This window comes from Myotis brandtii, unplaced genomic scaffold (assembly GCF_000412655.1).
Source record: "Myotis brandtii unplaced genomic scaffold, ASM41265v1 scaffold37, whole genome shotgun sequence".
NCBI classification, from domain to species: Eukaryota; Metazoa; Chordata; class Mammalia; order Chiroptera; family Vespertilionidae; genus Myotis; species Myotis brandtii.
This window is the reverse complement of record NW_005364225.1, coordinates 1686207-1713469: the sequence shown is the minus strand read 5'-3', so window position 1 is coordinate 1713469 and position 27263 is coordinate 1686207. Positions and strand designations below refer to the sequence as shown.

Below are 27263 nucleotides of genomic sequence, written 5' to 3'. Positions count from 1 at the left end.
TTATCTCATATTCTATACATGTGAAAGTCCTTACTGTTGAAGGAACACACTGTATCATTTCTGTTTCATGCGCTAGATTGTGTTATTTCCCTTATTTGAAATGTCTCTTTTTCTTCTGCCAAACCAAGTCCTACCCCTCATTCCAAGAGCAGTTAAAGTCCCATATCTTCCACAGCATCTTTTTGATGACTTGCAGATATCAGATCAGTGTTGACAGAAGCAAAGAAGTGAATCCATCTTATTCATAAATTCAACTCTAAACTTAAGTTGCAAGTTTAGGTAAAGCAAAATTAGCGAGATGAGCCAGCCAGTCGCTGGACTTTTCCTCTTCTCACCTCCAGGCCTTGTAACGACACATGCTGCCGAGTTCCGGGGAAGACACGGGGTTTGCTCTCGGACTACCCATTACACAAACCCAGAGGAAGTCTGAAATATTCTTTTTCTCTATATAGTATCTCCCTATGAAACTGTATTTTTAGCTTGACTAATTAACTTGGACTAATCCATGAAATAAATTAAGTTCGGTTGAGCATTTACCATAAGCTAGGTATAGCAATAGCAAATAGTCTACAGATGTTTACCGAGAAGTAGAGGCAAAAGATAAACAATTAAGCACGTAATGATAATATAAAAAGATAGGTGATGATGTAGAAGTGTGAAGAACACCAACTAAAAAGGGAGGGGTCTGGTCACAGCAAGCCCTCCAGAGGGATGAAGAGTCTAAGAAGAGCCCTATCATGTGCTCAGTATTTTTCTGGACACTGGAGACTGTAAACCAGAACAAGTATTGAGAAGTGCAAATGCAGAACACAGGACCTCAAACAAAAGCACTTCATATCCCAATGCAGAATTTATATAGTATTGGCTTAGAAACAATATTATTGGAACTAGTTTCCTAGCTTTAGAACCTACAGCCAATCAAAATTAGAAGTGGAAAGTGTGTTGCTTGAGGCAGGAATTATACTGAAATAAAATATAAAAATGTATAGAATACATAGCTGGAGCTAAGGGAGGGGGGTGCTCTTTCGTAATGGAGAAGAAAATCCTCACATTGCAGTAGGCTATGAGAAAAGACTTTGTGCAAATAAATGAACAAACACAACAGAAACAAACATAGATACAGAGATATCTGGTTGCCAGGGGTTTGAGGGATGGGTGAAAAAGGTGAAGGGGTTAAGAAGTACAAATTGCCAGTTATAAAACAGTCATGGGGATGTAAAGTACAGTATAGTAAGTAATATTGTAATAATTATATATAGTGTCAGATGGGTACTACACTTACTGGGATGATCACTTCATAAGTTATATAACTATTTAATCATTATGTTATACACCTAAAGCTAATTTAATACTGTATTGTCACTGTAAGTGAAAGGTAAAAAATAATTTAAAGAGAAAGTAAAACCAAAAAACACACAAACAATAGTTTGTTCATTAATTTATTCAGCAACAACAACAACAAAATAAATTACTGACTGCTTACTAGATGTGGAGAATTATGTTAATAATTCAATAAAGGCAAGAAAAAGTAAAAAACATGAAGTCAGGTAATCAGATAATGGATAAGTGCTATGATATGATAAGTGCTATGAACAAAATATAGGCCAGGATCCTGGGAACACAGAGGAGGTAGTGATTAATTCTGCAGGTGGGGAGATATCACAAAGAAGGTAATTGGGGCTGTAAATTAAATGATTTTAGCAGAGGAATAAAAGTAAAGTCCATTCTAGACCGAGAGAGAGAAAGAGAGAGAGAGAGAGAGAGAACAAACCAGAAAGAAGAATAAAACATTCAGAAACATGAAAGTACATGAAATATTTGAAGAATGGCAATGTAGGCATATATAGTTATCACCTTATGATGTACAGTGCTTTATAAGATGCCTTAAACCCTTTGGAACAAAGCAGGGTAAAAACAACTATTTCAATACTAGTGGCCCAGTGCACGGATTCGTGCACATTGAAAGGAAATTAATTAGAAGAAATATTTTAATATAGATGTTCGCCCTTTCTCTATAATAGAAATGTCAACAAAAACAACCAAGTTCATGATCGACAATGACAGATTGAAACACAGGTGTGTGATTGGTGCCAGCAAGAGCTTTATATGTATTGTGCATGAGCGAGTCAACGTTTTATTTTTAAATTGCCAGTGCACCTCATATGTACCAGCCGGTCAGTTGGTTGGATGGTCAGACAGATGTACAGTCAGTCACTTAGCCATATAGATAGATGATAGATAGATAGATAGATAGATAGATAGATAGATAGATAGATAGACAGATAAGCAAGTAGGCTAGTGGAGGACGCAGATAGTGGGTAGGCTGAGCATATGCTACTAGCTGCTTAGTCTCTAAGATTAAGTGGCAAGGATGATCCTAGCATACTGAAAAGAAAAGCAGATTAGGGGTCAGGAAATCCTAGTTCTCATCTGGGGTGTCTAATCATCCCAGTTTTCTTGCAATGTGGGATTTTCAGATCTATAACTGGCAGAGTCCTGGGCAAACCAGGATGGTTGGACCCCTCAGCTCAACTTATCAGTCACTTGACTCTCTAGGAGTCACTGTTTTTTTTTGGTTTTTAACTATAATTAAAATAAACTATAAACGTATCAGTCACTTAGTCACTTGACTCTGTGACTGGCTTCACTGGCTTTCTTTCTTTTTTTTTTTTTAACTATAATCAAAGTAATTAAAATGAATTTTCTATAGAAATTTTTCCAGGTCTATGATAAATAATTTACAAAACCGGCATCAAATATCTCCCTCTTTCTATTCAATCCCTTTTTCAAGGTGGCTCTTCAGTTCCTCCCCCTTCCCTATTCCCCACTCTGAATCTGGGCTGGTTCTGCGATTTGCATTCACTGGCAGATGCAGCAGAAGAGATGGAGCCCATTCCGAGGCTGGACTTTAAGAAACCTTGAAAGATGTCCATTCATTCTCTTGGAAAACTGCCCACAACCCAGTGAACAAGCCTGGCTAATCTGATAGAAAAATGACAGAATATGTGGGCCACACTTAAGTCAGCACTGGACAGATGAGACAGATGTGATGAGTGATGTGTAAGAAACCAACTACGACAGGAAAACTTCTGTGCCTACCTGCACCTGACTGCAGGCAAGTGACACAACTCAGCGGAATAACTACCCCGCTGGTCCAAAGACCTGCTGAGCAATAACAAGTGGTTATCATTTGAAATCATTGAGTTTAGGGGTGTTTTGTTGCACAGCAACAGATAGGTCTAAAAGATGATTTCTAAGTTCAAGATAAATGGGGTGCCAAAGTACAATCCCCTGATCTGAAATGGATGGTATTCCAGGAAGGAGAACTGTAGGGACAAAGGTTGGGGCCAGTGTTTCTTACTTTAATAAAGTAAATCTAAAACACCAAGAAAGAGACAAGCACAACAGCACAATACAGCATGCTGTTGGGAATATGGGAATCCCAGGCAGAAGAGAGCTCCCTTAACTGAAAAGATCTTATCCTTAGGATTCTAATATTATTCATATTTTGTAAGTATTCTGCAAATCAGGGGTGATGATAGATATTTATACTCATATAATACAAATAATCACCTCTCCTAATGTCATCTTTGAATAGAATAAAGGATGAATACTGTACTCACTTCATAACCTCTTTGCTTATAATAGCTATAATTCACACTGGAGTGTCCCTGGGTAATTGGACACAAGCGCCTCTTTGCTTATAATAGCTATAATTCACACTGGAGTGAATTAAAAGCTTGGACACAAGCTTTAAAAACCTGCAGTAGTCTCTCTATGCTTAAACACTAATGCAAATGGACCAGACAGAGAATATGCAGTCCATGTGTAGGAGATGACTTTTAGCTCATGGAGCTAACCTATGAGCTAGCTCATCTTACAGAATATTGGTAATTGTGACCATGGGACAAATGGAAGTTATTTTTTTAAAATGCTCCCCAATTAAACTTCGCTTACAATTTCAAGTCTTTGATATTCACTCACAATTTCAATTGACCTGCAATTGACGGGAAACACAGGGGAATAACAGAATGTGATGTTGCCTTCAATATGGAATGTGCACTCCGTCTCATTGCGTGGAAAATGAATAGCCGTTTTTAATAATAGCTGGTGACAATGCATGCATCTCTCAATCCCTAAGTTTAAGTATCACTACTTTTACTATTTCTAGAAAACCTTTTGTTTCTAGATTTCTAAATGAATGTTAAATCTAGACATCATCTTTCATTCCCTATACTCTACTCTCATTTTGATATCAGTGGTACCAAAATTTGATTTACCTCATCACATTATTCATTTACCTGTCATTCAAGCTTTTTATGATTTCTATTTCTTGCAGTCAATTGCCAGGAATAGCTTCTTTTATTCTATTTTATTTTTTTCTATTTTCTTTTTAACTAACATTCTTCCATACAGGCATAATCCAGAAAAGCTCTCCTTTTTTATTTTAACTTTCCTTTATTCTCATGGAAAATAAACTTGATTCTCATTATATAAGGGCAGTATGGCATTCTGGGAAAGACACAGCTGAAATTTAGAAGAGACAGGAGACAGAATTTGAACAAATCATTTTATGTCTCTGATCTTCAGATTTATTATCTGTAAAATTAAGAAGGCTGACTGAATGATATATAGGGTTTCTTTCATCTTGAAGAACACCTGCTTCCTCAAAATATGGAAGGCGTTGAGGGGATTAGGAATCATTAGAATTACACAGGTATTTCCTGCCCCAGAGTAGCTTTGGAAAAAGATAATTTATATAGCATCCAATGGTTAATAAAAATAATATACTGAGTTTTCTTTTTCCCAGTTAAAATGTGTTGACCCTCTTTCCTTAGAGAATGGAGCCTAACCCTAGCTGGTTTGGTTAAGTGGATAGAGCGTCAGCCTGTGGACTGAAGGGTCGCAGGTTCAATTTCGGTCAAGGGCACATATCTGGGTTGTGGGCTCAATCCCCAGTGGGGGGCATGCAGGAGGCAGCCGATCAATGATTCTCTCTCATCATTGATGTGTCTATCTCTCTCTCCCTCTCTGAAGTCAATAAAAATATATTTAAAAAAAGAATGGAGCCTGGCATTGAAAAACAAATGAAGGGAAGAGAGAAACTTGGGAAAACTGGGCTTCTGTGCTGGGAAAACAGCCTCCTGGCCACTGTTCTTCTCTGGCCACTGTGCTTACTTCAGCGGCTTGAAGAAGCTTTCCCATCAACTGTGCGGTTTTCTTTATTTGCCTTTAAGGAAGCACAGAACTTAGACTTACTCCCTCCCTTCTCTCTGTGTGTGGTTACATGACAAGGAGGGGTTACATGGAAAGTTATAGAGAATTATTGCTCTGGGATACCAGTAAAAACTTTAGAGCAGACTAATAGCTTATAGAAATTACTTTTGATGTAGATTAATTTTACATGGTGTGCCATCCAGCTTTCATTTAGGGTAGGGGAACTTGGAAACTGGATTTAAGTCTACAGGCTGAGATAGTCCAAGAATGATGTGGTAGTCAGGACTTACAGGTTTTGCTGACCAACAAGGCTTAGGAGAGCAATCAGTCAAAGTTAGACTATTATTTCCAGCCTGAGGATAATGGAAAAATGGTGGGAATCGTGACAAAGCTCCAGGTAGGAGGAAGATCAGGTTTCAAAGGATGATGTGTGGGACACGTGTGCACATTAGGCAATGTGCAGAGCTCTACGTAAGGGGTCCCTGAACAGAGGTGTATATCAGCCCATGTGTGAATAATGGGTGTTGGACATGAGCCATGTGCTGTACTAAACATACTTTTAAGAGAAAGCATCATCTCTCAATTCTTGCAAAATTTGTGAAATGGATATGATTACCTTCTCCTTCTTGTAAATGTAGAAAATGAGGCATATACATTTTAAAGATCTCAACAGCAAGCAAAAAGTCTAGTGACTGGGCTGGATACATAATTTGTGGGGCCCAGTACAAAATAAAATCATGGTGGGTGCCTTATTCAAATTTATTTAAAATTTCCATTTGGTGACAACAAAACTCCAAACGAAAGAGGAAACCCTTTGAAGTGCGGTGCTCTGTGCAGCTACACACGCCTAATGCCCAGGAAGCCAGCTCTGTCCGCCAAGGATTAATCCCAGGCCTGCTGAGCTCACAGCATACCCTGGGCCTCTACCTCATATTCTGGCTCCTGTTGAATGGGGAGCAGAACCATTTTGATGAAATTTTAAAAGAATTATTATGACTGGAGATAAAGCTATTGACAACAGCTCTTTGCTAAAAAATAATTCAGACATATTATCTGAAGAAGTGTGTAAATATATCACCAAAGGCACATGTGGATGAAAATTGACTGGAGTATTTTCTGTAATTATTTTCTTTCACAGGCTTGAGAAGCCATTAGAAATACAGCCTGGCAGTTTAAAATACAGAAGCTTACATGTAAACCTGGTTCAGCCTAAATTTAAGACTAAATAAGCCTTAGATATAAAGCCACATGTATATGGGCAGACGATTTTCAACAAAGGAGCCAGAAACACACAATGGAGAAAAGGAAGCCTCTTCAATAAATGGTGCTGGGAAAATTTGAAAGCCACATGCAAACGAATGAAACTAGATTACAGTTTGTCCCCGTGTACACAAATTAATTCAAAACAGATCAAGGACCTAAATATAAGGTCTGAAAGAAGACATTACATTGAAGAAAACATATGGACCTTGGTTATAGAGGACATTTTATGAACTTGACCCCAAAGGCCAGGGTAGTAAGGCAAAAAATAAATGAATGGAACTATATCAAACTAAAAAAGCTTTTGCACAGCAAAAGAAACCGGCAACAAAACAAAGAGGTGGTGGATGGAATGGGAGATGATATTTGCAAACCTTTATCGGAGATGGTAGCTCTGACAAAGGTTTAATATCCAAAATATATCAAGAACTCAGGGTAAAGGGGGCCTAATATATGGTAATAGAAGATGACTTGACTTAGGTGGGCACACAGTGCAATATGCAGATCTTGTATCATAGAAATGTACATTTGAAACCTATGTGATCCTATTAACCACTGTCACCCCAATAAGCTTAATAAGAAAGGCCAAATTATTAACTGTAGGGGGGGCATGTGTGCTGAAAAAGTAGTATCATATTTGTTAATTCATTTCTAACATCATTTTACCCAGTAACATTTAAACAGAACCTCTTACTTAAGATCAGCTATTAAAAAAGAGACAAATTTGCCCTAACCGGTTTGGCTCAGTGGATAGAGCATCAGCCTGCGGACTGAAGGGTCCCAGGTTCGATTCCAGTCAAGGGCATGTACCTTGGTTGCGGACCACAGCTGACCAAGTTTCTGGATCTACCTGATTTGGGACCACTGTCTAGTCAGTGATGGCGAACCTTTTGAGCTCGGCGTGTCAGCATTTTGAAAAACCCTAATTTAACTCTGGTGCCGTGTCACATATAGAAATTTTTTGATATTTGCAACCATAGTAAAACAAAGACTTATATTTTTGATATTTATTTTATACATTTAAATGCCATTTAACAAAGAAAAACCAACCAAAAAATGAGTTCGCATGTCACCTCTGACACGCGTGTCATAGGTTCACCATCACTGGTCTAGTTCATTCTCCAGGAGGCCTGGCTCCCCTACCTGTTTTTTATCTTTTCTCCTAAGAGATTTCGGACTCTGTCACTGCCAGATGTAACCATGCCATTAATCCCCATTAATGTGGGAAAGCCTAAGTATGTCTGGTTTCCTGTTAACAAAAAGGTCCTGACTCAAGTTACAAATAAACTGCATAATTGGAGTCAATTAGTACAAACTGTTCAGTTCACCCTGTTTGAGGGGAAATGCTAATCCTGAGCAGCTGTTTCTTTTTTTTTAATCCTCACCCCAGGATATGTTTATTGACTTTTTTAGAGAAAGAGGAAGGCAGAGGAAGAAGGAGAGAGGGAGAGGGAGAGAGGGAGGGAGGAAGGAGGAAAGGAAGGAGGGAGGGAGGGAAAGAGAGAGGGAGAGAGAGGTCCATGTGAGAAAGAAACATTGATCGGTTGCCTTTCATACCCACACTGACCACTAGGGATTGAACCTGCAGCCTAGGTAAATGCCCTGACTAGGAATCGAACCTGCACACTGCAGGACGAAGCTCCAAGCAAATCAGCCACCTGGCTGAGGCTGACAGCTGTTTCTTAAACCAGCCTGCTCTTAAGCATCTCCTGAATCTAGAATAAAAATTCTAGATTGTGGGGACCCACCCTAGTTCTGCGGGCTGCATCATCATTCCTAGGGAAAGTGGTCTGTTTATCTGTATTTCTAATAAATCCACATTTAATTCTGATTACTAAACCAGTCCTTTTTTTGTGGGGGGTGGGGGATGATTGAACAGTGATCAGGAGATCATGGTTGTGCCTGAACTCAGGCTTCAGTTGTAGAGACTGTAGAAAGAGTCGGAAAACCCAGACTTGTTTCAGTCTATCTACTTCCACAAAGGTCATTGATTAAAAGCCCGCATCTTTCAGAAGCGATCAACAAACAAAGCTGTGGCATGGACAGCACCCGTGAGAAGCCAGGCCTGGCAGTAGCAAGGCAGATTCTGTGAGGACTGAACTGGGGGAGGAAAGAGCCGTTTCCACGTCGTCTGAATCGCACGGGCTCTGGGTAAGCCCTACAGTGGCCTTGGCTGATCAGGGACTCAACTCAGAGATGGTCCCTGGGGGAGGATGAATCAGGTACTGCCCATCCCCGCTGAAGGGGCCCGTGTACATCTCAATGGCCTGAAAAATGGGGCAGGAGGATGCAACTCAGTCTTTTCCTTCCAACAGGACCATGTCCCCTAAGAACTCTGCTTGACAGAAAAAGCCAGGTGCCTGGGGGTCCTGAGTAACCCAGAAACGATGCTGCTTACAGCTTGTATGTCAAGAAGCACATCTTGCTTACTTCCTTTTAAGCAACAAGGCACCTAACCAACTTCAAGAGTAAGGAGGTTGGAAATCTGCCTTAAAGGCTTGAACACGGTACATGTGGGCACAGTAGCCTCGCCGTCCCCGCCTCCCCGCCCACACAGGCGCACCCAGACAAGGATCGCATAAAATTTTCAGCATTGATCTCAGTGTGGGGGAAGCACACAGCTCGATGCCACACACATGATTTATGCAGATAGAGTAGCCCTGATGTGGTATGCCACCCTCTACATTTTTAAAACACTTTTATAATAGTGTTGAAAACCAGATTGGGACAATTTGGAGAGCAAAGCTCTATCAAAGGGTTTAGTTAAAATGATTTACTTGTGGGTTTTAAATAGCATTAAGTGGTTTGTGAAAAGTGTTCTGACTCGTGCTTACTATGGATGGTGCTTAAAAGTCTGGGCGCCGGAAAGGTACCCCTCTCGAGACACATTCACCAGGAAAACGCAGGCCTTAACTACAGCTGGGTGTTTGCTTCCACGGCTGCCTTTTGAATATTAGCATTTAAACCACCCACAGAGGCTCTGCAGATGCTTTGCTGGGTAAATGAGGTAGAGATGAGAAAGCTCACACCTCATGGCTGCTGCTTTTAATTTAGTGATAGTCCTGAGAACCAGGTGGGCCAGAGAATCAGATTTTAAACCAAGATTTCAAAGGAAGCTATCTTGGAAATCCAATGCTGTTTAGTTAATTATCTTTAAAAAAAAAACCACACCAAAAAAAACCAAAACACACACGTACACACACACAAAGGGGAGTGACCCTATGTCTGCTTACAACTTTCTGATTCAATTCCATGCTACTCTAACTTAACCCATATAAGAGAGAAACCTCAGATCTTTATTCCAATAACACGAGACTAGTCATAATTAGAACATCTTCAAAGAAATTCAGAGTGGTCTCCTCGCACCCTCACGGGGGAGTGACCCTATGTCTGCTTACAACTTTCTGATTCCATTCCATGCTACTCTAACTTAACCCGTATAAGAGAGAAACCTCAGATCTTTATTCCAATAACATGAGACTAGTCATAATACTATCGCTTTCTTTATTAGACCATCTTCAAAGAAATTCAGAGTGGTCTCCTCTCATCCTCACGGTATCCTTAATAATTCAGCTTGAACTGTTGTCATCTTCACTCACATTCGGGAGGCTGACATGGAGACATAAGAGGTAAGAGCTGCAGAGGGTTTGGGCACATGCATTGTTCCGACAGATTTATTTGAAAGTATTTATTAGTGTCTACAGTATGCAGAGCATTATCTAGACTCTGGGGTTCCTGAGTAAGAGACAATCAAGGCCCCTGCCTCCCAGAGATTCTACTCCAGGGAGAGAAACAGATAACAAGTGAGTAAATGAAAACATAAGCTTTTCGGAGTGTGGTAAGAGGTTGAAATGTGGGTCTTATTACAGATACGGGGTAAAGAGTGCCTCTGAGCAGGTAATCCAAGACCTAGAAGTCTAGGAGGAGACAGCAGTGCTATGTCTGGGGCCATAGTGTCTCAAGCTGAGGAACTCGGAGGGGCCTTGCCCTGAGACAGGAATCAGTCTCCTAGGAGCACAGAGCAGAGAACAGGAAGAAGGATAAAAGTGGCGGGCTGTGCTGGACCTTTATGAGGAAGGGGAGTGATGAGGTAAGGAGAAAAAGGAGCCACAGTCAGTTCATATAGGCTCTCAGGTGTCGTGCATGGTGTGGGTTTACCTTTACTCTAAAACAGAGAAGGAAGCCACTGGAAAGTTTCAATGATTCAAATAATGTTTTAAATCTCTGGTTGCTGGAGAGAGGGTGCTATTCAGGGACAGGGGTGGATAAAAGAGGCCAGTTCTTAGGCTGTTAGAAAGGATAGGCTAAACTATGTGGATTAGGTGGGTAGCTGGGGAGACTAAATGACTTTGAGCAGCTCAAAAGATGTTATTTCTGTGGGAAAGAAAAGAGTAGATTGGCTGTGTACATAATAGGTGACTATAAGTAAGTGAAGGACAAAATCAATGAATCAGATTTCACCTCTCTTTTTAAGATGAGATTTGAAGATAAAATGTGAGGGTCCTCTCCCCCTCCCAGCAGTTGAGGACAACGCCTGGCCTGCTTTGCCATGGCCACCATCGCTGCCTCTAGTGACTTTGATAGAAAGGCGGATGGTTGCTCTCTACTGAGCATCCCCCACATTCTAGAGCGTGCTCAAGACAATGAGGAAACATTAGCATCTCACCAAAATCCTTTCAGTTGGTGATTATTGGCCTCATCTGACACATGGGAAAACCGAGGCTTAGAAAAATAGTTAGGCAAGCTCACTACACAAGAGACACTGTTTCTTTCTTAAGTGCTTAAGAGCATGGACTAGGGCTGGATTTACCAGGTGTGAAGCTTGCCATACCCACTTACGAACTGTTTGGTCAAATTATTTCACATTTCTAAAATGGGAATAATTGAAAAACCAATTTTGTGGGATTGAATGAGCTAATACTAGTATGTGTAATGCTTTCAGACATTCCTAACTGGATGTAAACCCATAATAAATGTTATCAATTATTATTGTTGCTCAAATCACACAACTAGTAAATGATGATGTTCACTATTATGTGATTTTTTATTGTAAATGATTATATCAACAAGAACTATAAAATTGAGTCCAACCTAACATCTTACAAATAAAGAAGCAATGTCTTCAGGTTTATTTACTTACTGATAACTATGTGAAATGGGAGGCCAAAGATTTCCTACATATTTCGTTAACTCTTTAGTAGTTTTTTAACAGTGAATTTTAAAGTATATATGTCAACCAGTTTCTTATAATAGATATTGAAAGCTTCAAAATATCCTATATAATAAAAGCATAGTATGTACATTGTCCCCTCAACCAGGAGTTCATCCGGGAGTTCGACCAGGGAGCAGGGCCGGCCGAGGGATGGGAAGGAGGCCCCTGCCGGCAGCCGGCAGCTTCTAGGGACCCTACCAGTGCATGCATTTCATGTACTGGGCCTCTAGTGCTTATATAAAAGGATCCATTCCAACAGAGGGATCAGTATTATAGAAGACAAAATTATAGCTAAACCTTAACATTCTACATATTTTTCTGGAAAAGCACAAACAATTCCATAATCAAATCCATTCTCAGATATTCTCATACTGTCTGCCCTTATTCCATTTTTACTCAGTTGTATACACACACACACACACACACACACACACACACACACCTCACAACACATTAAAAACACCTTTAAAACCAATAACGTATTTAAAATATTAAGCAGTACAGCTTGGCACACAGTGGGTGTCTAGTAAATACTACCCATCTTTACTACTAGTTATCTCAGTCCAATGCCTCAGCCAGTGTGCACAGGAGGATGCCCAGCCAACTGAGCCACTCTGGCCAGGGTTCACGCTTTAATTTTCAATTTTCCTATTTCCTTATGCTATTAACATCTCTCTTGTAAACAGCTGATTGCTAGGTTTTTATATCAGTTCAATATTTATAGTGATTTCTAATGTTTGGGTTTACTGTTACTAAATTATTCCATATTTTCTATTTGTAGCTCATTTGATACATGATATACACATTTTTTTCTTCTTTGTTTTTTGATGGGTTAATTTTTTTCATTACTTTTACTTCCTTAACTAGTTTGTAAACAGCACACTTAACCTCAATCCTTTTATTCATCGTACTATAAATTTAAACCAATTTAACTTTAGCAAATTCTAACAATATATTCACCTATTTCCAAATAATTCAAACATCTCAGAATACCCTCATTATTGTTTCCAAGTTCTTTATTTTTCCAGTTTTGTGAAATTAAAAATTTTTATTGCTTTCTATGGCAAGTTTTATTGCTCCTCAGCCTTTTGGTTAAGATCAAATGTATATGGCAAGTTTTATTTACTTTGAGTTACGTATTGATACCTTCATTGCATTTCATTCTTTGTTGTGCCTCAAGTGCCTGGGTTCACTTCCTGCAGGGAACTGCCTTAACTAAATTCTTACAGGGAACTATTCAGGCCACCCAGGTAGTATCAGTTAGAGATGCTGTCCTCTAGTGAACAAAACCTTAGAGAAAGATTTCCCTCTCCATTCAAAACCAAGACATGTGACGGATAAGTTTCCTCATAGTTTTCTGAGTGGATTGATTTATATCTAGTTCAATTTTATGTTTCAGGGTTAGCCATTCATGGGCCAGGTGTTACAGGAGGCATGCTCTGCATTTTGCCTCCCTCCTAAGCCCAACAACATGTAAAAGCCACTGCTCAATGTCAGTAAATGCCCTTGAGGGAAAGCCAGCTTCCCTGCATGAGTTTACCTACAGGTAAGCTCAGATCTTGGCTCTCCCATTTTCTCCTGACTTTCTTGCCAGCTCACTGATAAAATCAAGCCATTGAATAATATTTATTTATGTGTTTTATATTTAATTCATCAGTTTAGTTTCTTTTTTATTTTGGGAAGATTGGGGCACTATTTAATAAGTTTTTCTATAAAAGAAACATATGGTTTTTAAAATTACATAATACAAGTAGATGCCCCCAAATAGATGTGAATTGAGTCCTTCAAAGACTGCTGTTTGACTACTAAATGAAGCATAAAATCAACCTGTCTTTCCAGGTCCTCCTCAATTTGTCCTCAGCTATTTCAATCTCTCCAGCTTAATTCCATTTCTACACCCAATATATATAATAGCCAACAGATAGTATTTACTTTTCACAAAAGTGTCCTGAATTCATGACTATGCTTTTGCACATTCTGAACTCACTTTCTAAAATACATTATTTCTCTACGCGTCAAAGTCCTATTCAAGAACCATTTGGAATTGTAGTTCATACAAGAAATTTCTCTCATCTCCCATCCAGGTTTTATTATCTCCTCTTCTTAACTCTCAAAGTTTTTTATGATGTAGGATGGACCAAGATAGACCAAGTGCTGTATGAGATCCAAAGAGAGCTGTACTCTTTGTCTGGCTCTGTAACTTGCTATGTGTGTGAGCTTACGCAATCTCTCTGTGACCCAATTACTTTATTTAAAACAGGGATAATTATATCTTCCTTGCAATGCTGCCTTATTTTGAAGATTAAAATATGCATATATAAAGTAGCCAGCCTGGCTGGCGTGGCTCCGTGGTTGAGCATTGACCTATGAACTAGGAGGTCACGGTTCGATTCCTGGTCAGAGCACATGCTCAGGTTGCAGGCTTGATCCCCAGTAGCGGGTGTGCAGGAGGCAGCCTATCAGTGATTCTGTCTCATCATTGATGTTTCTATCTCTCTCTCTCTCCCTCTCTGAAATCAATACAAATATATTTTTAAAAATAGCCAGTATTCAATAAAATGTAGTTATTATTGTTGTTATCTTAATTATCCTGTTAATAATACATATATAATATCTATTAACTATCCTGTGTGAATAATCCTATATTATTAAGACCTTAAATATCATGTGTAATAGTTATCTATGTATTAGTTTAATGCCTATTAGACAGTACTTCTTTGGGGGATGGGATTCTCTCTTACTTATTTTGTTATGAACTGACATAATATCTTACATACTTTATATGTTGAATAAAGTTCTTATTTCACCGAAATAACTTTAACTGAAAAGAACAGTATCTATACAACCTGGCAGTAGGGAAAGGAGAAGTGGAGCTACTATTTACAATTGGGAAGAGAGAAAAACAAAAACAAATTGGTACCTGAAACCTCCAGATACAGCTAACATATAGGTCAACTTAAAATGTATTTATCTCTCATCTGTCGATCAATCTAGTTTCATAAACAACTCTGTTATTCTAGCAAAGAGAAGCAAATATGTTGATGGTACAATCTGTTTCGGTTATCTTTTATGGAAATAAGCTGCAGGTTGTTTTCATTGCCATCAAGGTTATCAGTCTGTCTATGCCCTCCTTTGTAACCAGCCATCTAATTCCCATTGTGAATAAACCGAAGTTAAATTAGATTGTGATTTATGCAAAAACTAAAAAGAAGCGACGGTATAACTCTCAGAGGAAGCAAAAAATCTCCATCGTAAAATACTTTTTTTCCTAAACACCCTCAGAATCTTCTCTTCTTACTATTTTATATTCACTGAAGAGTCACTTGGGGAGGTAGTAGGATCAGTCAGTAGCATGTACTTAGATGCTTGAATTCCCCAGTATTTTAAATGTTGTTTGTATTAAGGACAAATTAAGCTGAAAGTTGTAGTCTGGGGGGCTTTTGGAAAAGAAAAGCCTTGAAGCAATTAATGGCTTGTTCAAGTCCTGCCTGTGTGAGGAGCATAACCAGGCAACTTGTGCAGCAATTTATAGTTACTGGGGTAAATGAACCATAGTTAGAAGTGGAATTTATGAACTGTTTGCTAAACTGGTAATTAGCTAGAGATGTAAAGCCCCAAACTGGAGGTGTTCATAGCACAACAGAGCCAGAATTATTTTGTGTCATTTACAGCTTAAAGTAATGAACTTTCTCAGTGTTATCTCCCTTTGGGAGTTGAGGCCTAATTTTTTCTTTTTTTTTATATTTACCAATTAAGAAAAAAATAGTAAAAATAAAAGACAAACTGGTGATGAGATCAGGACAAAAGAACTTAGAAGACCTTTGAAGAGGAACCTTTAGATTTTTCTTTGACCAAGAATCATTGAGTAGCAGTTCACTTGATTTCTTAAAGCTCAGCTTTATGATGGATGACCTTGGACAAGTCACTTCATCCCTTTGAGTTTAAATTTTAAAAATGTGTATATTGGAGATGACAATATCTATATCAGAAAGTTGTGAATTGGCACATACTGAGAACTAAATTGGGGCTCAGAAGTCGACTTAAATCATTCATGTAACTTCCAACTAACTACAGCTTCTTGGTAATTGTATCTGCTGGAGCATTTCCAATGGTGAGAAAGCATGATATGAGAGTCCTTTTCTTTGAGTTAGCATTTCAAATGTTACTGAGGTTGAAGGGAAGGAGAGATAAGGGGAAAGTCTGAGTAAAGATGAAAAGGTAAGAAAATGAACATGTTTTGGGAAATTGTGCGTGCCCAGTATAGTTTGAAATTAGCGTACTTTGGAGGGTTTTTCAGGGGTGGAGGACAAGATATTTGTTGATTCCCATCCTCTCATCCTTATAAGTAGGAAGAGGTAAATTGAATCCTATATAATTTGAAATAGTTTTTTTTTTTTTTTTTGTAATCCTCACCTGGATATATTTTCCATTGATTTTAGCAAGAGTAGAAAGGAGGGAAGGAGGGGACAAAAGAGAGAGAAAGATCAATGTGAATAGACACATTGACTGGTTGCCTCCTGCACACCCCTGATCAAGACTGGGGATCACACCTACAACCCAGGTACACACCCTTGACTGGGAATTGATGCACAGATGACACTCCAACCACTGGGCAACACCAGCCATGGCAATTTGAAGTAATTTGCATTCCTTCTTTTGCTAGAAGCAGTATATAGAATTATATAATTTCCAGAATCTGTTGGTTTCCCTAGTCTTCCTCTGTATTACTATTTATTGACATTATTATTTATTTGTTAATTACTTCAAATCCTATGATTGATGTCTTCTTTCATCCCATTGCTGGGTTCAAAATCTCAAAAATTATTTTGGACTAGGGGTGAAGTAGGTGAGAGAACTGTAATCAACTAGTTATTAATAATGGGAAAGGAGCAAAGGGAAGCCCAGACATTATAGGCATGTTCCCTACAAAACACTGCGGGAGAGAACACACAGGGAAGATTGATTCATATAAAGTGGGGCTGACATAGGGAAGATACTTGGCTGTCAATCACACATGGGGACAGAGATGGTTGGCCAGAATGGGCATGGCCACTGCAAGAGCAGGAAGATTTGGAATTTGTAACCCCCTAAACCAGCGGTTCTCAACCTGTGGGTCGCGACCCCTTTGGGGGTCGAATGACCCTTTCACAGGGGTCGCCTAAAACCATCGGACAACACATATATAATTACATATTGTTTAATTATGTTCAATTTGTAACAATGAAATTGGGGGTCACCACAACATGAGGAACTGTATTAAAGGGTCGGGGCATTAGGAAGGTTGAGGACCACTGCCCTAAACAAAGGAATTCACTCTCTTGTTGTGCTCGATTCTTGTGCTCTTGGGACTTGTTGCTCGAGGCTTGCTCTCTCAGGGTTCTGGCATTTAGCTGTACGGCCCATGGCCATGCGGACCCCACACACAATGGACTAATGGACTGCAGTGAGCCTGATGCTGTACACCCGGCTCTCTCAGGGTTCTGGCATTTAGCTGTACGGCCCATGGCCATGCGGACCCCACACACAATGGACTAATGGACTGCAGTGAGCCTGATGCTGTACTGCACCCGGCTCCCACATGGAAAGGAAACTCTGGACAATGGCTCTGATTTTAGCTCCACTGAAACCCCAGCGACACTTCTTCTATGATTGGATTAAGGAAAATGGGACTTTGGAAACCCAGGGGTGTAATTCCACACAAATAACGCTTTCTACTATATCACACCCTCCTGTGCGAGTCTCAGAAAATTCCTTTTCTCAGGAGATAGCAAGAAATCCATCCCCAGAAGCAATTGGCGGAGACAAGCCACACCCTTCTCTGGGGACATAGGGAATGGCATCTTAATGAGTGGCTTCATGTAGTAGAGAAATTAAAGCCAACCTTTGTAGTGGGGCCCAATTTCTGACTCTAATAGTCATGGGCATGCAGTCAAGGTTAGTGGAAGATCCCTCCTCCTGGCTTCTTATTTTCAGTGAGATGTAGTTTAGGGGTCTAGGCTTAAACAAGCCATTGAGAATGTCTTAATTGAGCCTATTTTTACTTAAAGGAATGATTTCTCCTAAAGGCCAAGTATTTGTTTATATTCATTAATTTCCAATGCTGCTATGACTTCGCTGTTTTTCCTGTTGTGTATTCACTAGCATTTTGAAGGGAAAGTGGTGACTTTAATCAGACAGAGTCTTGTGCAGTTCCTTTTTATTGAAACCAGGAAGTCAGCATCCTAACCCACTATAACACATGTAAGGCTGTTTCCTCCTTATCTCTTTAAGCTGGGTAGACCTATGGAACATCAAGTCACCATCCCTGAGTGATAACACATGGGTTATTGTAAGCACTTCATAGGTATTAAATCTTATATAGTCAGCTATCCTAATAACTAATGTCATTCTGATCATTTTATTTCCTTTGAACGCATAGATTTTAATTTACAAAGGAAGTGAACAGATATATGAATGCTCATTTTCCCTCATTATACTATTTCTCGGATACGGAAAGAAACCAAGATACCTAGGGTCTACATTGTTTTATGTTCTTAATATGTAAGAGACATTGTCACAGAGGAAGGCACAAAACAGCTTGTTCATTAGAAAACACAGCATGTAGGTGGAAACAAAGGGACAGAAACAAGACCCTAATTATACCCATGCATTCCGCCTCTTCCTTGGAAAAAGAAAGAAGGCCCAGTTTCCCCCTCAGTAACAGTGTCCTTTAGGGCTTACATTAAGAATATATATTTCTCCATATGTCTGTGAGTCAGTATGTGAGCCTGATCATTGTTGTCTAATGAACACAACATGAATTCCCACTAGAAGTCAACTAATGGGCACTTCAAGTGCAATTTTCTATGCGTGTTAAATGAGTAAGTAGAACACTTCGCTGTTCGGAAGCTGCTTTGGTGAGCAGGGAAATATTACAAGGGGTTTTGGACCAGTCTTTCCTTAGATTACAGCCCCATAAAGGAAAAATTACGCTACAATACTGCCCCTCCATAGGATAATTTTTACTTTCTTGGATGCAGGATTTCTTTAGCACCCATTTGAATTACAGTCCATTATCTCTGTAACTGGTACCATCCTCCCTCCTCCGCCTAGAAACGAAAACTGGCATTTAAGGCAGTGTGGAATTTTAACATTTGTGAATAAATTTTAAACATATATGGCATATTCTATGGGGTTCTATAGCAGTTTATACATGTGCAGATGGAAAGAAAAACAAAATAAACTGTGCTTTCACCAAAAACTACGTATTCTTCATTTTAGCCAAGATTGCCTTTGTCCACTTTGTCTTTGTACAGGAAATTGAACGTGAAATAATGAAGGCTTAATATTTGTGCACTGCTGGAGTGCTTCTGGGTGATTATATTTTAACAAAAGTTAATGGCCAAGTAATGGAAATAATGAGCTGAAGTGAAAATCCAATATAAGTTTGATGAGCAGAACATTCTGAATGAAAGTATACTAGAGGAGAAAAGCCCCATGGAACATTTCACGTCTTAGTATTCTTGGAGCATATTGGTTTTAGTATTGAAATGGACATGATTGATAAAGGAACCTAAGTGGATATGTGCTGCTGATCTTTAAAAGCGACTGGGCTAACCTGAAGATTCCTTAGAGGAAAGAGAAGAGGGAAAAAAAGAGTAAAAAATGTCTTTAAAAGGCTTCTTCTCTATTTTCATGAACTCCCTGGGTATATTCACCTATTTGCACATTGCCTATAATGCTGATTGTGGAAGTAATAAATATTCAGCCTGCTAGCACTGATACTGAACTAGGAGTAGGGAAGGTTGGTGAGAATGGCCATGCCAGGAGTAGATGATGAAAAGTGGAGGTTTGGGGCTCTGGTGGACAAAGAATGTCAATTTAGGGACATAGATTTATGAATAACAAAGTGATGACACGAAGGACCTAAAAGATTAATCCCAGATAACAACTTAAATCTTAACTATCCTTCTCCTTAATTACTGAAGAAAGAAAGGGGAGTGATAAAATTTTCCAGAGCTATTGATAAAAATTGATGCCAGTATTCAATGAGTCAAATGTTTAAATGATACCATCATCACCACCACCACTATCATCGGCAGCAGTAGTGTCATTATCACACAAGTAAAATTCTTTGATCACTTATTAAATGCCATATACCAGCCAGTGCATTTTACATGCAAAGTTTCATTCAATTCTCACAACCCAGTGAGGTTACTCTTGGCTTCCGATTTCACAAATAAGAAAATAAGTAAAGTAACATATAGTCTGTAGAATAAGCAGGGCAACCAAGTCCTGATATACACTGGGTTATACTGTACCCACAATGTTAAATTGCCTTGTAAATTATAAATGCTATACACTTTAAGCAGTTATCATCATTAATATGATTTACTGTTTGAGCAGCAGTTTATATTGAAAATTCTGTCATATAAACAACTCATTCTATGATATAAATAGCAAACAACTACAAATAACTCACAAGCTCTAATGTAATCTATTTTCTTATATATTTTAGATGTATCATTTAGGGCCAAACAAATGAAATATTTTGTAATACATAAGCAGGCAACTTATTTGTTAATCAATTTTTTTCCTAAAAGTCATATTATGTTCTAGTTATTACTTATCAAATTTTAAACTTTAAGATAACAACTTATGTATTTCCTTAGTGAAATAGATAAACACAAAAAAATGCTGTGTTTTAAAGACACTCCCCCCAAAAAGCTAATAAAATCTGAAAGACTCAACCAAAATTTGGCAAAAAATAAATAAATAAACCAATGAGTTATTTGGCAGTTTGTTGATCAAATAAATGATTTAATATTAACCTTCAGTTGTTACAACATTGTGTTTACAGTTTAGAATTAAATTGCATTTATTCTAGATTCAAATTCATCTTTTTGAGTTTCTGATATGTTTTCAGATGTTTAGATGATATTTTCCTGCAATTAAAATATTTCATGATATTTTAATGCCATTGCTCATAACATAATTTTGTCTTAAAATGCTATATTTCTTACATTTAAATATTTCTTTAACTACTTTTCCCAAATAAAATACTAGCCTTTATTTGCCCATATAGGACACTGCCATTTGCTCTTTCAATATTTAATTTAGAATGAACCTTCCAAAACTGTGAACATTGTGAAAGATGGACAAGGCTAATTTATTTAACTTTTTATTTCCAGTTGTAGTTTGGATGAATGAGGAACATACAGGCTGTTCCCAAAAAATGTATGCACACTTTAAAGCTGGTTGCTTAATGGATATTTCTTTCTTTTCAGATATAACCCATTGGAATTAATAATTATTCAAAGTGTGTATACATTTTTTGGGATACCCTGTATTTAATGTATATCACATAAATGGTAAATATACTTATCTTACAATAAACCATAATTTAAGTCTGTAGTCCATATATGAAATATATTTGCAGTTTTCAAAGCTTTAATAGATTTCTAACATCTCCATTTATATTTAAATTATGTTTACAACTCTTATCAAATGATTGGTGAGCTTTATAATAAAGAGAAGTTATTTAAAATTTCTGTAAGAATATAAGTTGCATATGTAACTGAGATCCTACCTTAAAGAGATTATGATATATACATTGGACATTTTAATTTTCAAGTTTCCATTCATATTTTAGAATGTTCAGTTTTCCATACATCTATCTGTGCCTTCTACTTTGCTTTATGAAATTCATTCTAATATTTAAATCTTAATCTCTTATTTTAATTCTTGACTGTTTAATGGTTTTTTTTATATTGGGGTAGGCAGGGGTGATCAGGGGTAGGGCCAGCCAAGGGAGAAGGGATGCAGGGGTTGGGGGGGCTGGCCGGCCACCTCACCCACCATCAGGGTGGGAGAGGCTGATCAGGGGCGGGGCCGGCAGGGGGAGGGGTCACGGGAGGTTGGCCAGCCGGCCCTACCCCCCCCCCCCAATCAGGTGGTTCGCTGGCTGCAGTGGGCATCATAGTGACTGGTCATTCAGGTTGTTATGGCATTTCCGATTGCTGGCTTTATATATATATAGATTAGACTGTATTCTTCCTGAAATCTGGGATTGCTCAAATGAAAACAAATCATATAGCAGTAAAAAATTGTATTTTGCAAGTGGTCTTGTTGATTTTAGTTGTAAAAATGCACTATACCTCCAGAGTTGTTAAATTAAACCACTTTACAAACCTAAACACAACTGAGTAGGCAAAATGCTAAGCAAATGTGGCCAAGTCTTGCTTTTACTTGAATAAATAAAAACAAAACTATTTCAGATTCCTCACTGACTAGCACTTTGACCCAAAGTATTGACATCTGGAAAACATGAGTGGTTGGAGTTTGAGGCCAGTGTAGTCTCCCCCTAACCCAAGGGGTTACCAGTGAGGAGAAAATCAATCAAGAAAACTGGTAAATTCACAACTTTGTTTTCAACTTCCAGAAAATAAAAAGTTTATATTTGCTCTAATAGGAAACCCGTAATATTGTTCCTCTCTCAATACATTTGCTTTGACAGAGGAGATGCCACCTAATTTTTTAAATTCACAGTGAGATGTCTATGAATAGATGATGAGGAACTTTCTCTGATGAGCTGAAATAAATAGGACAAGGTACAGGGGCCACCCACAAACAAGCCTTTCAAATGGGATGGCTTGCACTGATGTGGCATATATATTTTGATGATATAAAATATTTCAATACATTCAGAAAAAATGATACCATGCAATGTATTCTCACAGTACAAAAAAACAAACAAAAACAAAACAAACAAGCAAACAAAAAAAGTTTCTTCTGCTTGAATAAGGTTTGTGCCAGGTTTTAAAATATATTTCTATAAGCAGCAACCCCCCAAATTCAATTCCTTCCTATGTAATTCAGCCATATGCAACACAGATCTTGCAGTTTGTGATTCTGCCCACCACCTGGGCCCCTACTCCGAGTCAAAAGATAAATTCCCTTTCAAAATGAGATGCCCAGTGATACTACCCATATCCCTCTCTGAAGATACTCTTTCCAGGCAGCAGAGGTCCTTGGGCCCAAACTGAATCTAGTTTTTCCACAAATTAGTTCATCAGACACAGGTAGTTAAAATCAGTATTTCTTCAACTTGAATGGCAAACAAAAACATTTTTTAATAATTTCAAATATTCCAAAATTACTTTAAGAATTATTCAAATGGACCCCTAATGTTGACTTAAATTATTTAATTATATGATTACTTAGACCCAGACAAACATAAAACCAGGTATAAACTCCATCACTACAGATCAAATGAAAAACAAACTCTAAGGCAACATATTCAACCCTGTTTTAATATATTGGAGGATATTATTTTTTCAAAGCTGAGTCACCATTTGCAACACCAATATGGCAATAACTGGAAGAGCATGGGACTTTTGACCTAGGCATACATTAATCATTGATTCTCTAATCTGTTTTTCATTTGTACTTCTGTGAGGCCCTTTTAGTTTACTTACCAAAGACAAATCTTTACACATTATATATTACTCTGCACGTTTCTCAATTGCCTGTGGTTACTAAAAAATCCTGTACTATTTTGTATCAACATTACTGAAAACAAAAAGAAAGGCAAATAGGCACAAATTTTAATTGGAAGTGTTCCATCTTAAAGTAATTATCCAAAAGATCCAGAATGTGTTTATGTTATTTTTAATGTTAAAATTGAAATGAGAACACAATCTCTAAAAATTATCATAGATCACTTGGGTATCCCCGATTCTGCAGACCCAAAATGAAAACTCAAAATAACTCACTTAACACAAGTGTTCGCTTTCTTCATAACCTGGTGAGGTTCTCAATTGGTGCTGAAACACCACAGAGGTAAAGTCGTCTCACTATATTGAAGTAGACCTTTGGGTTCTTTTTACTCACTATATAGACAAAACCATATTTCAATCTAGTCATGAAAATATGTTTCACAATTACTGCAAGCCTCTTTCCTGCATACTTTGTGTGTATCATCAGCAACTTCAAAAAAGTTTGACGTTAAGAGTTTGGATTATGAAATAGACGTCTAACCTTTTATTCTCTCTAATTGCTTTGTCTCCCTTCTTCCAAGAGATGGTTGGTTTTGGAGAGCCTTGGGGTTTGCACTCTATGACGACTTCCCGGCCTTTGGTAACAATTATTGCTTTCTTCAACTGATTCAGTGCAAAAGTGGGAGCTGAAGCTATTAAAAAAATGTTAGTTCTACCAGAAGCAATGACAAGAATCTCGAATGTATGATACATCAATATTTTGCAACTTTTTCTTCTGGGCTACATTTCTAATAAAATCATACAATATTTACACAGATAAAAGGCATTCACTTAAAATTTTTTAATTAATAGCTATCTTATTGGTTGTCCTTTTCATTAGTATGTGATGGTTTCATAAAATGTGGAATCCAGAGACAAAGGCCGTTTTTTAAAAAATGACATGCTTTAATTATGGTGATCAACTTTAATTGCAAAAGACTAATGAGCACCTTGGGCAAAAGGTGAAGGGGTCAGCAAATAAAGTCTATTTTGGGCTTCCTCTGGAAAAATGGAGGTCCCCTGTGGAGAAGACAATTCTGTCATCCATTTCCTATGTGTGAGTCTTCACTAAAGCATATTTTACTTCAATGTTATACACAATTGAATGCAGTTTTTAAGAAATGGAAATACATTTTTAAGAAATGGAATAATTTAAATTTAAATCAAAAGTTCTATTTCACTGTTTGCAATTATTCACCTAGGTCTGCTCATTCATTAATATTATTTTTATTGTATTTTTATCAAGACACTTTAGATTACAGTTAACTCCACTGTGCAGCTGTGGTTGAAGAATACATGCCACAGAGATCCTAGCAAATTATTTTTAAAAAGCACTTGAATCTAAAGAAAACTTGAAAGATATACCTACAAGTCTACTGTATCTGGGATATTTATTGTACCAGGATGACACTTTTGTGATTATTTCACAAGCATTTTATGTCCATCACATAGCAATATAATGCATGACACAACAATTATTAAAAATATGTACACAACATAAAAAAGATATATATGCAATTGAGAGGGTTAAGAAATTGAAAGAAAAGTGAAGGATATTATGGGGGAATCACAGGCAACATTTTTGATTGCCTCCTGGAAATAGAACTTACAAAAGGTAATTTTGAAAATATGTCTAGTGACTAAGTGTTTCTGAGTAAAAGATTAACTGAGTGAAGGCTGAATCAGCTTTTTAACTCAGAAATGGAGTGTAAGCTGAAAAGGAAGTACATTAATATCTTACTGATTAGTTTTAGGGGACTAAAATATAAACTCGTATCTATTTTGGTTATAATGTAGAAAAAGTTTAAGTTTAGGCATTCATAATTTAATAAGTTGACTTATGGCGTATTACATTTAGCCAATTTGTAAATGGTAAGTTCCCAGATTCCTGAGATCTTGGGTGTTTCTGTTAATGTCTTGCTTTGGGAATGTAAGTGGAGAATAGAAAGTACACTTGGGCTTCTGATCACTTTGGAGAGGCAGTGAATTGAGATCCCCTGAGTATCTCCCTTTGTATTATAAACATCCCAGAGCCAAAGTTTAAAAATCATCAGAGCGGGAAAAATTAAATCCATTCCAGCAGCCCAAATATGCTCAATCTTGGTAGCCTATTCCATGGGATCTTATCTTTCCTGTAGTAAGTAGTGAAACAGTATTACTGCCCCGGTTATGTTCTAATCAAAGGTGCAACCCTATGAAACAGCTAAGCCTGGCCTTAGGAAGGCTTTCCATTCTATGCAAGGCTGGACATGGTGATGACCCAGGGTGAGAGGTGCTGTACTCTGGAGTCCCGCCTACTGGTAGGTAGGAGCCGCTCAGAAAAGTATTAAGCATTGCTAAGGGGGCAGGGAGAGGCTGCTGGAAGTCTACATTCTGATTCCCTACCCCCGACATCCTTCCTTGAAAGTTAACATATATTTCTTATGATTTCTTTAATGCCATGGAAAACATGTATGGTGTAACCCTGTTATGATTAAAACGAAAGTTAGAAAAGCCTTATAATAAAAGTTATGGCACACACTGTACCCAATGTAGACTTGTTCCCTAGAACTTAAAAATAATATATTAGCAAGACATAGTATTTTTTTCAATCAAAAAAATAGGCTTTTACAATCACACCATAAAACTTCGGTAGAGTGAGAATTAGAGCACGGAAAGAAGCCATGCTTTCTTCCCATGGATTTATTTAGAAAGTGCATACCTAGAATTTTCAGCTCAGCACTTGCATAAATGGCTCCATATTTATTTTCAGCCAAACACTGATACATTCCAGCATCCGACTGATTCACGCTGTGGATCATCAGTACTCCATTTACCATCTCAACCTTACTCTGTAATGGAATAAAAATATTAGAGATAGAAAGTGAGCAAATCATACAGATTCTGCAGTTACCATCTGCCAGAACAAGAAAAAAAGCCTGCAATTAATGCAACTGAACATTATCTGACAACTTAGCAACACAATTTACTGCTCCTTATTGTATTATAAGGCCTCATGTAAATTCGAACTACTTCTTAGGAGAGAAATTATAACTATATTTTTCTGTAGTTATTCCTTTGAGTTTTACTTTTAGTTTTGTGTTTAAGTGGAGCTGCTTTTGTTTGGTATACTAGCTGAGCTTGTGAGGAACAACCTTCAGATGAAGCTTTTATTTGAATTCATTTTATAAAGGAGAAGCAGGGGTTCCCATGGTAGAAAGAATTGAGGCTAGAGATACATAGAATCAAGGTTAAGTATAGCTAAGGTCATCACAAAGACCCCTTTACTATATTGATCTGGTCAGGAGTTTGCCTTTTCTCTCATTTCCCAATAAAATAACACAAATAAAAAACTGCCCTAGAACTAGATTCTGTATAAAATTATTGGTAAAAAAAAATATGAACTTCATAATCAGAAGAAACAATACAGGAGACAGAAAATTGAGCATGTGCAAATTGAAGTAAATCGACTCCCTACCCAAGAGGCCAAGAGCACATTTAAAAATGAATTTTAAATGTTGTTAAACAACCAGGTTTCTTGTCTACCTAATATCAAGTAAATCGTTTTTAAAGTATTAGTGACCAGTGCTTTGATTATCAACAGAGATGCCAAGTAACTTGGCATCATTTTCAGAATAAACCCATTCCCTTTGCATATGTATCATCTGCCAGTGGAATTGATGGAATTTACTAGACTTGGATGCTGGCAGGAGAAAACATGACGAGCACAGTCCCTTCTCAAAGTGTATCTGGTATCCGTGGGAGAATTAGAGAGAAAGATTCCCAGCCTCTCACTCTCAGTTTTGTTTTGTTTTTAAACAGCTCTATAGTTCTGTTTAACAGCTCTACTTGTCTGTTTATGTAATTGCCTTTGTTTTGGCCTAACTGGCTTTAGAATGAGGGAATGTTGGAGCTGGATGGGACTGTAGGGATGATCTGATCTGATCTCTTCATTTTACAAAGCAGCAAACTGAAGTCCAAAGAGGTAAAGACAGACCAGAGGCCGCTGGGAAGAACCTGTGCCCAGGATTTCACCATTATACACATCCCTCCATTTTGGCCATAAATAGTGCACTATT

General features: G+C 37.9%; 1 protein-coding gene across 1 annotated transcript in view; it reads right to left on the bottom strand.

The window, feature by feature from the left end:
- CNTN5 (contactin 5) overlaps window positions 1-27263 on the bottom strand; it is a 1092962-nt gene that overhangs the window by 214451 nt on the left and 851248 nt on the right. The window contains exons 12-13 of the mRNA XM_005872208.2: window positions 25907-26036; window positions 23708-23858 (exon numbers count right to left, since the gene is read on the bottom strand). Coding sequence (XP_005872270.1) covers window positions 23708-23858; window positions 25907-26036 — 281 coding nt within the window. The remainder of the gene's footprint in view (window positions 1-23707; window positions 23859-25906; window positions 26037-27263) is intronic.